The sequence below is a fragment of the Mytilus trossulus genome, chromosome 2 (assembly GCF_036588685.1).
Source record: "Mytilus trossulus isolate FHL-02 chromosome 2, PNRI_Mtr1.1.1.hap1, whole genome shotgun sequence".
Classification (NCBI taxonomy): domain Eukaryota; kingdom Metazoa; phylum Mollusca; class Bivalvia; order Mytilida; family Mytilidae; genus Mytilus; species Mytilus trossulus.
In genome coordinates, this window is record NC_086374.1 from 39,996,402 (window position 1) to 40,011,255 (window position 14,854).

At 30.7% G+C, this 14,854-nt stretch overlaps 1 protein-coding gene across 2 annotated transcripts; it reads left to right on the forward strand.

Moving 5' to 3' along the window:
* Window positions 1-772: 772 nt before the first annotated feature.
* On the forward strand, window positions 773-14,504 carry LOC134707206 (EGF-like domain-containing protein 2). Of its 2 annotated transcripts, none has more exons than XM_063566789.1 (11): window positions 773-963; window positions 1,554-1,624; window positions 3,521-3,649; window positions 4,486-4,596; window positions 5,468-5,697; window positions 7,126-7,277; window positions 8,576-8,718; window positions 9,094-9,178; window positions 10,451-10,652; window positions 11,243-11,519; window positions 12,754-14,504. In XM_063566789.1, exons 2-11 carry the CDS (start codon window positions 1,561-1,563, stop codon window positions 12,981-12,983), a joined length of 1,623 nt encoding a protein of 540 aa, XP_063422859.1. In that variant the 5' UTR covers window positions 773-963; window positions 1,554-1,560; the 3' UTR covers window positions 12,984-14,504. The 2 variants fall into 2 exon arrangements, with proteins under 2 accessions (XP_063422859.1, XP_063422858.1); XM_063566788.1 differs by having other exon boundaries at window positions 773-930.
* The last annotated feature ends 350 nt before the right edge of the window (window positions 14,505-14,854 follow it).

Sequence of the window (14,854 nt, forward strand, 5' to 3'; positions counted from 1 at the left end):
ACATGTACATCTCACCTACAAAAACAAAGCTAGCATATACAGATTTACAAAAAGTAATATTTTCATGGGTTTTGCTCAATTTTGAAGTTTGTATATTGGTAATAAAAAAAAAATTGTCAAAATTTCATAACGTTCCATACAGGTTTGACAATATTATTGATGACATAAGACTAAATCTGACTGTGGACGACGCCGTCGACGGAAACTATAGGATCGCTTTATCTGGCATTTACAACACAAATGTCGTAAGCTCGATAAAAATATCTTGATTTGCAAATGAAAATAAAACTTTCTGACATTCTATCTTTCGATTTCATGAATTTATTATCAGTTTAAAAACTTTCAACCCCAAAAACATGTGAAATAAATCACCATACAAAAGTATGTAAAATAACTTGATTGTCATATTGAATCATTTTAAACAATTAATTTATCAAATAAATGCAACTTTCTTCTCTTGGTAAATTTTTGACATGGTCTTTTTGATCTGAGCGTCACTGATGAGTCTTGTATGTAGACGAAACGCGCGTCTGGCGTATTAAATTATTATAAGCCTGGTATCTTTGATAACTATTGGAGCTAACAATGTATCGTGTAGATACATTTTAAATGTAAGTCGAAGAGGTGGGAGAGGATTTTGTAGAAACAAAAAGGGCCTTTAGTTCCTTTGGTAGATGAAAAAAACTTTAAAAGTTTGTTTAGATACGTAATTGTTTATGGAAATAAATTTTTAATATATACAATACTAAGGGTGTTGGCGATAATAACCTATTTCATGTAAAGTAATGTACACAACAAGTTAATAGCACATTCACTTATTATAAAAACTTGGAACAACCTAAAAACAGTAACAGTCAAACGGGTTCTCAATTAATATAATCAGTGATTCATCTAGTTTCTATAAGATATTGACAGGGATTAAAACTTCAGGTAATTATCATCATTGATTGTATAAACGTAAAGGTAAGTCGACTGATCTTTTTTATCAAGTTATTTGATTTTCTCCTGTTTCATTTTTTCATCTCATGATAACAACAGTTTTACCTATCTTTATTAACAAAACCAAAATAAAATTACTTAAACAGAGCATTCATTGCAATTCTATAACAGGATTTTTATTAGAAGATGAGGGCAATCGGATAACCTTGCTTAACCCCCATTTACATTCGAATTATTTTATAGATAATTTATATTGTTGCATTTAACGGAAAAAACCATTTTACAATGTTACTGATACTTCTCTATGCATTAGAGTCTGTATCGTTATCCTGTAGTACACGGCAGTAACCAAAGATGGAAGACCCAGAAAAGATTGAAAATTTAATGAAATTCAAAAGTGGAATCTAAATGTAATATATAAATTTGAGAATTTATATATCTTTATGTGTGTAAGTGTTCTACGATTTCTGTTTCTAAACTAGAGGGTTTTACGCTATTACACTATCTACAGTTTTGTTGTTTGAATATTTGTAAACAGATGTATTTTGTTTAGTCTGAAACATTAAAATAGTTTCTTTGTAAATATCCTTAAAACACAGACATATTTATTGTAGACATAACATGATATCTCGAACTTTACTGCACACCTGGTTGAACTTTATGATAATTTTCTTCTTCATTCAACGTAAGTATAAAAAAAGAGTACTTATATTATTACAATTTTACAAGTGGAACGAAATCAATTGATATCAAACGATTTATGAGTAATAATTTTAAGTGTCATCATTTAATTGACAATTATTAATCAAACCTTCAGTCAAGTGAAGTAATTTCTGTGGTTTTGTTTTTTTGGTAATTTAGTAGAATATGAATATAACTTTTGAAATATAACATGTTATTGATTTGAAATGTACTTGTTTGAATTAATATTTGTTATATTATGTAATTTTTGTTCTAGTAACATTATTTCCTCGATTGTTTCATATCAATATTTACATCATATAAACTAATCGACTTATTCGTAATAAAAGCCTTAAATAAAAGCTTTAATAAAATTAAAAATGTAATTGATAACAATAATGCAATTTAAAGCACAATCACTGCTTCTTCATATTCTGCGCCATAAGATAATTAACCTTCGCTATAAGTGGCTTTCTAACACAACATAATTTATGCTTGTCAAGTAACGTTTAATTGTATTTTTAATGGGCGACGAAACAAGGTTTAAATTGGATGATAATCTCTCGTTTACAAGACAAAAATATCAATTACTAGTATAAATAACTGAGCATTACAAATGCATTATATGTAAGTATGTGAGAAAGGTCACATAATTACAAATGTATGTAAGTAAAAGTCATGTCGCAAGTTGATGGGTCTCTATTGAGTGCTAACCTTCACACAAATGCCAGCTCAATAATTAATATTACTATAAATTGTTATCAAGCGGTAAAAAGTGCAAGCATAGTACATTATTTCTACTATATTCCGTGTTTTTTTATTTATTAAATTGCCAAATATATTTAATAAAAACATCAGAAAAGCAATGAATTTATTGAATCCCATGTAATTCCGTACATTGTGGTTATATACATGACACTGTACCTCAAGGAGAGGCGGCGGCAAATTTGTAAATGAGTGTTTTGCAAATTAATCGTGTCATGTGTTTATACATATTTGATAAGAATTTATGAGGTATTGTCCGAAATCCAGAATAAGAATGAATTAGAAGTGTTTCCAACGAGTGTTTAGTCTAACAGTTAACAGCAATTCCTCGGAGGTATATGAGATAGCAATAAACGGAACTGATGAAAGTATCAGAAATGGAAAGCGAAGGACAATTTGAAACACACAGTGTCTTAAATGAGTAGAAATTAAATACTTGATTTTCAGTGAAAGCCTTGAAGAGAAAGAACAGAAGTTGGTTAAGAAAAGATGTTTATTAATGATGTGCTTTTACTTCTCCTTATACAATGAAAGATATCAAAAAATGAACATTGGTCTTTTTGGAAATTATCTAACGTTTGAAACCCCATTCTCGGAAAGCAATTGAACATTTTGGTACACATGAAACCATTAATTATATTTTATTCTACGTAATTTAGCAGTTTAGACTTGTTATATATTCTCAATGCGTACCTAATAACTAATATATCATGGATATTTAGTGCAAAAACGTACAACAAATAAATCTTTAATAGCAATAGAATGCAATAAAATGATGTTTTATTGTCATGTTAAAAATAAATAACTTTTCATTTAAAACTAACGAACCAAAACTTACAATGATATTTATAGAATATCGCAGAAGAGTAACTTTGCAAAACATATTTAACGCGAACCCGATCTGACATACATTTGTACACCAATATCCAATATAACCGGATCTCTTCTATGTTACATTAAATATATGATGGACAAGGGTAACATGTCATACTTTATTCCCCAGTCACTTATTAGCGGGGGCATAGAATAGTGCTGACATTTTTTGTCATTTCAAAGCTGCATGTGGGTGAATAATCTCCAGATTGTTCAAGAATATTTTCCCCCAAATTAACACTTATTAAATTATTATTTTCAGTTGGTAGAACCGACTTTCACTGTAGAAGGAAGGGATTTAACTGTAAAAGTGGTGGAATTTGCAATGCTGGTGATGGATCATGTTCTTGTCCGGCAACTCAAGCAGGATACGACTGTTCATTAGATACTGGTATCGCTTTTCATTTATTATCGAAAAAAATATATTTTAATGTTCAGAAGTATTAATGAATTTTCGGTACCTTAACATTGATATATGTGATAACATTTATGCATTACTGTTAATCTATTATTACTGGTGTGGCACTATGTTTTTGGTTTTTAGGAAACTTTACTTAAAAAGTAAGATCACAAAAATACTGAACTTAGAGGAAAATCAATTCGAAAAGTCATGTCACCTCTATATTTTGTTCCAACGTATTGTTCTTGGGTAGCAATCTAGACAGCGAAGAATGTATACGTGAATTGCTTTTTTTTCTGGTCCTCTCGTCAATTTAAAGATCGCAATAAAACTAATATCAGTTAATATACCAGTTAGAAGAATGATATTGAAAATTAGAGGATGACAACTCATAACTATAAAATTTAAGAGCATGAAAACCAAGCACAATAGAGCATTCTACTATAATTGCACACTTTGAGCGCCAAACCCTGTTACCAGAACAAAATAAGGAGATGTGGGATGATTGCATATAACTATCTTTAGACCTATGATTTGAGAAAAAATATATAGAACAAATATGATTATGAAAATACGATCTAGAGGAAACAGCTCTAACGGTAAAACCATTTTTTTTAAAATTACACAGTTATGCCGCTTTGTTCAAACATATAAATTGATCAACCCTAGTTGTGTCGTAGTACATCTTCTTTTATAGACAAAACGATATGTACAGTGTAGTTTACTAATTTTTGGAGAAATTATATCAAAATATTATATTTAATTGACTCGTTTAGGTAGCTTATATTAAAATTTATGATTTTACTTCTGAATGTCATATTTAACAGATAAAATGGAATGTGACAAAAATCCATGTGAAAGCGGAGGTACCTGTTACGAGCAAGACAAATGTTTCTGCTCACCTGATTATTACGGAGAAAGATGTCAGTATAAAACAGGTACATTGAATAAAAATGAATAAAAAATTGAAAATAAAAACAAATATTTCAATCAAACTTAAGGAATCAATAAGCCCATATTTTTTTTTAAAGAAAACACGTATGGCTTTACTGAAAGAGATAAGATTATTATAGTTTATATTGTTCAAATGTTTGCTGCATGTTTTATAATTTAAAAAAAAACAGAAATCTTGTGTGCGTGTGTTTGAAATTGCATTGTATTTATATCTTCTTTGCATGCCAAATTATCTTTTGACGCAAAACATTAATTCGAGATACATGGTCGATTCAATGACATCACATGACGTATTGACGTTGATTTGCCTGCAATTTTTACCTTTTCTGAATTTTGTATTCTGTGAAATTAATAATTACTTATAATAAACCCCAATTACTAAGTACGTGGGTTTTTTGTTAAACGTGGTTCCAATGTTACAAGAGTTCCCAGTCTGTTGGGATATTCAACTACGTGATATATAGAACGATTTGTTAAAACTCAAAAGAGGCGCTTTCAATTACCAAATTATTTTAAAGAATTCAGTTCCTACATATAATGTTACTGTTGTTTTGTAATGATTTCACAATAGTTCCTACAGTTTTCCAGTTTTTCTCATAGTGGTTTTTATTTAGTTATAAAGTCAATATAATCTGTTACACAGTACATTGATATAATCATTGAACTTTGTAATTCAAGTTCTGTTTCTATTTCCAAACATTTAACTTTATGTTCATGCTTGTTGTTAAAAATGTGTTTTTTTTTATTATATAAAGTCTTTATAATATGCACATTGTTATATAAATCTTTGATCTTCTGTATTTGTATCTTCTGTATTTGTATGTACAAACATTAAACTTGTTTACGTGCTTGCAGTTACTCAAGAATGTTTAGGTTCTGAAATTCAAATGAGGTTTGTGGTTCCTGACACATTTAGAGGAGAGGTTTACCTGAGTGAGGATGAAGACAACTGTAAATTTAATCAGATGAAAGCAGGTGTTCCAGGATTAAACAAGACTTTTTTTTTGTACTCGTTGACAATTCCGTTCAATTCCACTGATAATGTGTGTTCACAATCTATAAACAAAACAAAAGATGAACCGATGGTAAGAATTGGGCTATGTTGATCTCCAAATAATCACATCTTTAATTATTTGAATAGAATAATAAAGGTAAAAAGGGGGGAAAAGACAACAACTCGAGCAAAGAGACAATATAGACCAAGTCCACTAATAGGTCTTCGGCTCAGCGAGAAAATCCTCTACCGAGAAGATATGGCCCATAAACAATATTTTATAAAGCGAAATGAACGGCACAAATCCGAAACATTCAAATGAACTAAACAAAATTTCAAAAAACACCACACAATACTATCAAAGAATCGAAGATCCTGATTTGAGACAGGCGCTACAAAGAGTCGGGGTTAAACCTGTTTTATGTGATCTATATATCGCTAGCAGATGTTGAATACACAAACACCTAGCAAAATGCACAGGTTTGGGTAGCCTGTGAGGTGAATGGCGATAATTTTGGTGCTTTGTGTAGAATATTACAATATAAGATGGGATGTGAAGAATCTGGACGTATATTATGTTTGCACGTTAATTTATATTAAGACATTCTGTCATTGCCACACTGTTTTCTGTGTCCTTTCGGTTTTATTGTCGAATTGGATTTCTCATAATTTTAGTTCCAAGCGTACATAGTGACTTTCGTGATGGTCATCAGTTTAATAATGATAGTCAGACGCAATAAAGATTACAGAATTTTCATATACAAATAAAATGATACAGTGATTAATAAAATAGTTGCGTGTTTAAAGATTATAAATAAGTTTGAATCATTGAATCATCGGCGGTGCGGAGAATGACAACAAATACATAATTTAGATAATGAAAAATGAGAATGACATTAAAAGTCATCATGAATAACGAATGTTATTAGATAAATGCATGTTTTTACCTATATTGTTATGAAGCTATTTTGATGTTTATAAACAGACAATAATTAGATCAATTTGTAACAAGACGGTTTTGTCCAATAACATGGTTTATATAGCTTTTTCTTATATCAAAATATTTGTAACATACCAAAACTGCTTATTAAAGAATCTGTCATTTTGACTGCAAGACAACAATTGCTAGGCATTTTAAAAGTTATTTTATTTTCTCCATAAAATGCAACATGTGTACATTCATGTGTATATAACATTAACATGTTGTTATACGAATTAAATGCTCTTTTTTTACTTTTACAAGGCCGTATCAAATAAATGGGAAGCGTTTTGTACAAATTTAATGTGTTTCAGTCGACTTTTTTTGACACCACTTAAGGTTACAAAAATAATTATTCAAAATCAAGAAAAGGGAGAGAATAACGCTGTATGAATGGGCGTTCGATAGCTTTGCTGTAGACGGATAGATATGCAGCTATTCCTTTCGAACGTTTTGAAAATTTTATTTGGAAGGCCTATAGTATTAAAAATCCCTGGAACAATTCTTTATTACAATGAACTGTATTTTTATTATCTACAGGAGGGAGATGTAACCCGATTTGTTGATGTCGTGGTCAGTTATAACCCAATGTTTATATCCAGTACCGATAGTATCATCATATATAGTTGTATTCATAAAGGCTCCAATTTTACTATGTTTGCAGAACTTGATGATGTTGGTTTAAATGAAAGGTTAGTTTGAGAGATATGCGCGATTTCTTCTTTTAATATTTCATTGTCGTTGCCATATATTTGTATTTAAACCAGTGAAGTATGCATAAAAAAAGACTTATTTTTTGCTGTTTTCGAGCATTTTCAACTGTATAAAGATGGCGCCCCAAAACAGTTTAACATTTAAAACAACTTTGTGTGGTTATTTATATAACTAAGGTGCACCCAGGTGCCAAATATGAACTCATATGACAAAAGTGACATCAGGCGGTTTTGCATGGTTTTCTGGCAGATCATTGAGAAATGGTGATTCAGTAAAGAAATAGGATCACCACTTGGTCACTATCATCATCAGCACAAATAAAAAAAATCATTCTAAATGAAATATTCTGTTTTCTTTCTCGAAATTATAAAGCCCTTTTTAAATTTGGTTCACACATGTCACATTTTATTAAATTCATAAGATTTAAATAAAAAATATTCATCTTCAGTTATAGTTGCGTCTACATTTCTGTGAATTTGTTATCACTATATCAGGTTGTCCAAGGTGATTAAAAACTGTTCTGGGTTACCGTTAGTTGTCTCATTCTTCAGGTTCGTATCATGTGTATTTGGCTTGGTGTCAGTTATTCATAAAACTTTCCCTGTGTTTTGTCATCTTTTGTTTGCACGAGTGTTTGTCACTGGTAAAGGTTAAGTTAAGGTGAACTGGTGAACACCAAGCGTAGTGTAAATAACATTGCAACATTCAATCTAATGCTTATATATTTCGTACAATCGTTACTAGGTTATATAAGTTTGAAAGCCAAAAGGTATCTACGATATTTACAACCAACCATGTAGGTAAAACAAAACAATGCAAAATAAGAAGATGTGGTATGATTGACAATAAGAAAACTATTCACCACATTTTAAAGTTCACGTAAGCTATTATAGAAAACCGTTCGGCATTCAACAACAGGAAAACCCACACCGCATAATCTAATAAAGAAGGCCCGACATGAAAATTTAATAATTAGGAAAACTAATGGTTTAATTCATAATAAAAAAAAATCCGAAAACAAATATGAAAAGCATGAAACAACGACAACCAATAAAGCACAGGTCCCTGACTCGAAACAGGCTCATACAGGATGTGATGGGTTAAACATGCTTGAAGGTTTCAACCCCCTTCTTACCTGTGATATTGGTTTAACGTAAAATTAGAACAAATTATTAAAAAAAATGAATATAAAAAACAGCTATTTCAGTCACCCAAAGTAATATCCTTTACATACAAATGCACACAACACCAATATTGTTTTTACTTTTTTTTCTAGAACAAACTTAAAGAAAAACATCCTTTCTGGTACCTATTTGCCTGTCAAATTTGCAGTTCAGAATAAAGATGGCCAACCTTTAGATAAGCCTCTATTTGTAGGCGACATCTTTAAGTTATTATTCTTCCTCGCAGATACTGATGGTATGTAGTTTCTATAAGGTATAAAAAGTTTAAGAGTAAAAAACACATCAGGATTTAAATGAGCAAAATAAACTAATGAAAATTGTAATAACAAGCTTTTATATTGATCAAATTTTAACCACTGCATATGCTTATAAACTTTAAGATGAACTTCGCTTTTGATTGCAGTATTTTTATCTTTTATTTTTATTATTCATTCCATGTAAAAACAGTACAGAATTATTGAAAATGCATGTCAGAATTTACCGTTTGCCTTCGAGCGGAGTTTTAAAATATTCCATATTATTGTTATCAAAGGTACCTTGCTTATAATTTAGTACACAAGACGCGCATTTCGTTACATAAGACTCATCATTGATTTTTTGCTTTTTGCAGTGTATGAAAGTCTCAGAATTGACAACTGCATAGCCAATAACACGTTATCAGGAAAGCCATTACAATTTGAATTTGTTAAGGATGGGTATGTACATATATTATAAGAGTAAAATAAATAGTAAATCATTCATCAATTAATTACATAAAATATTCATAACAAATTGTAGTTTCAATAGATAAATGTTTCGAAAGATTCATATCTCATATTAAATTTAGTGGATATTTACAGAATCATATTTTTGTGTAAGAATTCCTACTCACCACGTCACGAATGCGTGATTATTTTGGTTTCGAGGAAACTCAATCATTTTCTAGTTAATTCCTTATTCCCAACTGATTCAGCGTTTAACTTCTCTTACCCAAATATGGAAGTGAAATATAAGATGAAAAAGGATCTTTTAGACGTACGTTTTACGTTTGTGAGTTTATTTTGCTCTTTACCGTTTCAGAATTTATCATTAAAATTACATGTATATAGGGAATATCTTTAAACAGATCATCAATGGTGACAGGAAAATGATATGTATGGTAAAATTTTGTAATTTTCCGACCGGCAGTGAAACCCATGCCAAAAAAGAGCGTCAGTTTTGGTATGCGGAATGTTTGAATCTGATACCTCTTGCATCTTTAAAATGTAGGCATTTTTTCTGTTTTCATCATCAAACTAAATATTTTAAAGTGTCCAATAAGTGTCCAATAAATGAATGTTTTGATTTTTATTGACGAGATTTAAGAACAAACAAATCCTTTGCTTTAACATTTCCGTTTACACACATCTCATTATGTATGTCCCTGTCCCGTAGGCTACACAAGGAAGCTATTAAACCAAGAGTTTCAAATGGTGAAGTTGAAATCATCCCTTCGTAAATTTGACGGACGCCATCATAAGTTGGTTGATCGTTATTGAATAACCGTTTCACAAATGATATCGGATATGTTCCTTACGTCTTAACTACAATCCCCTTCCCTTTCATGAATGTGACCTACCGAATTAGACCATTTACCGGATTTGATATCACATGAGCAACACGACGGGTGCCACATGTGGAGCAGGATCTTCTTACCCTTCCGGAGCACCTGAGATCACCCCTAGTTTTAGTGGGGTTCGTGTTGTTTATTATTTGGTTTTCTATGTTGTGTCATGTGTACTATTGTTTGTCTGTTTGTCTTTTTCATTTTTAGCCATGGAGTTGTCAATTTGTTTTGGATTTATGAGTTTGACTGTCCCTTTAGTATCTTTCGTCCCTCTTTTCTCTTCTACATCACCATGTACGTCATTATTTTATGTCGATAACTGTTCCATTAGAAATCATACACTATCTTCTTATCTTTATATATATATAAAAATATAATGTAGATGTCCCACTGAAGATGGAAAGAATATCATGGTGAATACAGACGGTCCACTTGCAGCCACGTACAGAAAACCTGGTTCAACAGAAGAACTACCAGCCTCAGAACTCTTCATGTACGCGTTCAAATTCAAAGGAACAACAAATGTTGGCTTTAACTGTGCTGTAAAAATATGTAAAAAAGGAGAAGGAAGCTTTTGTAAGCCTGTGAGTGTTAATTTTTATTGAATCATTTTGCTTAATATTATTTCAATAGATTGCAAGTGTTTCAGAACACACATGAAATGAAGAATAACAACACATATATAAAGGATATATAAAACAAAAACTATGATAAACAAAAAGATGTAATGTTATTCCCCTCAATGAAATATGTAATAGTCTTTGAAATATCAGTATAGATTTATTTCTCTGATTCTCTAGCGATTTCACCGTTTCTGGACCCATTGTATAACATTGTATAACAAAAAAAATAATCAGCGTGTGGTTGTCGATGATATCAGAAGTTGATGAATTGAAATGTGCTAATTGTGTTAGTGGAAGGCACTCGAATGGTCTTTCGGTTACAAATCCTTGATTAGATAAATCTGATAATCCACTGGTACCAATGTAAGAATCTATATTTATTAATAACCTAAAAATATAAATACATATTACAACTGTGTCTTTTGATCAATTTCAGTTTGTCAAGTTATATAAACTTTAAGATATTTCGTTTTGTTTGGCAATGAGGAGAAAAGTTTATAAAACAACACAATACTTTAAAATCGTGATGAGATTTATATTTTCTTCTGCAGCGTGATTGTTCTCTGCCCCTTGGAGCACCAACAACAGTTGGTACCTCGACTCCCGTAGTTGTCGACGTAACTTCTGCTCCAGCGTTAGTCCCTGAGCTGCAAGGTAATACAGAAACTGGAAACGAGACTTCAAGCAATAGTACACAACCATCCATCAGAAGGAAAAGAGATTCAAATGGAGATAGGCAATTTGTATCCGCAATACTGACCATTAAAGAGCCCTCATTAGATGAAGTACTCATTTTCCCTAATATTGGACAAGAAAATATCAAAAAAGGTAAAGTGCACTTAACATAACTAAATTTAAAAGTGTTGTTACAAAACAAATAATTTGCATTGAAATAGTCAATTCGTCTATTCAAGGATCTGCTTACCTTTCCGAAGCACCTGAGATCACCCCCAGGGTTTTTTTGGGGTTCGTGTTGTTTAGTCTTTAGTTTTCTATGTTGTGTCTTCTGTACTATTATTTGTCTTGTTTTGTTTTTTTTTAGCCATGGCGTTGTCAGTGTATTTTAGATCTATGAGTTTGATTGTTCCTGGTGGGGCTTGTTTTGCTTATTCTTTAGTTTTCTTTGTTATGTATTGTGTACTATTATTTGTTTGTTTGTCTTTTTGTGTTTTAGCATTGGCATTATCAGTTTATTTTCTATCTACAAGTTTAAATGTCACTCTGGCATCTTCCGCCCCTTTTTTGAAATCTTCATGTTTGCTATCATAGATTCTAGTTTGTAGTCGTCGATCTTAGTCAATATCGTAGTTAAGATCAAGATATCTTTATGAAACAGATCTTCCAGTTTCGGTACTATCCTTTATCTTAAGTTCAGTTGAATATATGAAATGCAATCTTTCACTAAAATGGGGTTATGTAGTGACAGGACATGATTGATATATCTAAAAGTGAAATTGAAGAACTACGTTTTAACCCGCTGCAATTGTGTTCACCTGTCCTTTATAGCTTGGTTTGGTGTTAGCAAAAGCCCCTTTTTGAAGACCGTTCTTTGACCTTGAATAGTTTACTTTTATAAATTGTGACTTTGATGGAGAGTAGTCTCATTGGCACTCAAATCTTCTGATATCTATAAGACTTTTTTTCTTTTTGTCGTTTAGGTGGGTTTTTATGAATTCTTCATACTAAAATAACAATAAGTCTGCCAGTTAGGATGCACATTTAGTACCCGTTGGAATATTAGGTAAAATAACAATGCATCAAACTAAACAAATATAAAGTCTATCAAAATGTCTAACATTTTGCATATATTTTCAACAGTATATTTGTTCTTTAAATTAGTGTGGTTCATTAAAAAAACTGATCACACATGACATAAAACAGAATATGTGTGTGTATTTTTTAACAATGTTGCGCCTATATTATTAAGACCATTTTTAATAGCGTATCTTCTCTGATCATTTGTGTGTTTGTTAGGTTGCATTCAATTACCCATTGTTTTTTTAAAAACCTATCATATAGTTTCCTTGTTTTAATGCTTAATACTGTTGTTATTATATTTTAGGGAACCTGAAAACAATGACAGCAGATAAAGAAATCACTAACTGTGTCATGTCACAAAACATTATTATTGTTATAGTTGTCCTAGCAACATGGGTGTTTGTACTCGTAGTAATTTCGTCCGTGTTAGCAGTATCAAAATGCAGGAGTCATAGAAGAATTCAGATTCTCAAAAGTAAACAAAGTTCATTTGATTTTAACTATACCATTCCCAGACCAAAATTGAATATCTAATGATTTACTTCTACCAATTATTCATAGGTTCGTTTTGAATTGATGAGTTCTAATATAATCAGTGTATAATATGTATAGAATTTATAAACTGTAAACGACTGTTGATACTTGAGTGTTTATTTGAAAACACTATGTTGTTTTCTTGACCATGAATGTAGAACTTTCTAGTTTTTGTCAACAACTTAAGTTGATAATATGAAGTCCCTGAATTTACAAAACTAAGTACTCGCCATGCTTTGTTTATCTGTCAAATGTTTGACTTGTTAAGCGAATCTCAGACCTCACATCGATGTTTTCCTTATTTATACCATTTGTCGTAAAAATCAACTCACAAAATTAAACCTGCAGTCAATCCGACATAATTATATAATATAGTTCTATAGTTATATTCCTTTAAATTTAAAATGACGGTTTCTCTTTGATTATTATAAAATGTGTCATCTTATCATCTTATACTTACAGATAACTATAAAGTGTGATAACATATCATCTATGAATTTTTGTTTTTACCGCACATTTGATCTTATTAATGTTTTAGGGTTGAACATCTTTAAATAATAAACATTTCTTCCTTAACAGAGATAAAACTTTTTGTTATATGGAATTGTGTCATGAATAGCTACAAGTTGAAATATTTATAGTATATGTTTAAAGAGAAACTTTTTTAGTTTTTCTCTGAATCGGATTTCAAAAGAGGTTTTAAATATATTTTTAAATGGATGACTAATAAATTCATGTTTCTTGTTTGTTTTTTAAGTAGAAAAGACAGATAGCAAACCACAATTGAAACTTTTTAGTCGAAAACAACAGTACAACGCTATTTCGTTTAAGAAATTTAACATGATACATTTCCTGTGATTAGTCTTTTTTTATTGATAAGAGAATTGTTGTTTGCTTAACATCTAGTGTCAAATATTTTTGGCAAATTCAAGATCCCAAAACATTAGCAATAAATCTAATTGACAAGCTTTATATAACTACTCTAATGGGGTTAACAGCTGACAATGTTGACTGCAACTTGAATTAAATCCTATGTTGGAGAGGGGCATACATTTTGACATTCAGCAGGAACCCCTCAAAGGATAGTTGCAAGGGTTCTTTGAGTTACATAGAGCGCATTACTTTTGCAATACTTAGATCTTAAATGAACTGTACGTGGCTGTACTCCCAATACAACCACACTAATGTCCCTTATAATAATGCAACCTACTGATGCCATTGTCATACTGTGTGTAAATGTTTTAGAATTTAACAATAATAAGCATGGGAAGCGGTAATCTGGTGTTATTTTCTAGGCTTTTTTCAAAACTATCTTTTTTGGTCTAAAATTACTAAGCAAACGCATCAATAATGATATTTTAATAAATTGCAGTGTAATGTGTAATACAAAGGTTGACCTTTTATGCACTAGATTACAGTCACAGATTTTGTAAAATTCATTATGATAGAAATATTGAATTGTAAAGACTCAAGTGTGTCAATTCATGTATTGGATTTATAATAATAAAAATGCTATCAAACTTTCAAATGTGATATATTTCTTTAATGTATAAGTACTGCACTTACCAAAACAAACAATAATTGATTGTCTAGAGTGTGCTTTGTAAGCGGAAAACTTTGATGAATCAATATTTAACTCATATTACAACAACGTCAATGAAAAATGAGTGTTTGATAAAAAGAAAGAGTATAAAAAAAGAAATCAAATGTCAGTAAAAATCTGCTAGTTATTTCATCTATACAAAAAAGTGGGACATGAGTTGTTCCATATACAATGAAAAGTAAAAAAGGCCACTTTGCAAAATGAACATAAGAAACCTTCAATAGATACAATCGAATTATAATATTACAGTAACATGAAAGTTATAAAA

What these genes read in the sequence shown, in the direction of transcription:
- LOC134707206 (XM_063566789.1), top strand. Translation starts at nt 1,561, where the DNA reads ATGATATCTCGAACTTTACTGCACACCTGGTTGAACTTTATGATAATT. An exon ending in AATTTTCTTCTTCATTCAAC is followed by an intron (nt 1,625 to 3,520) that starts GTAAGTATAAAA and finishes TATTATTTTCAG; the next exon opens with TTGGTAGAACCGACTTTCAC. An exon ending in GATGTTGGTTTAAATGAAAG is followed by an intron (nt 7,278 to 8,575) that starts GTTAGTTTGAGA and finishes TTTTTTTTCTAG; the next exon opens with AACAAACTTAAAGAAAAACA.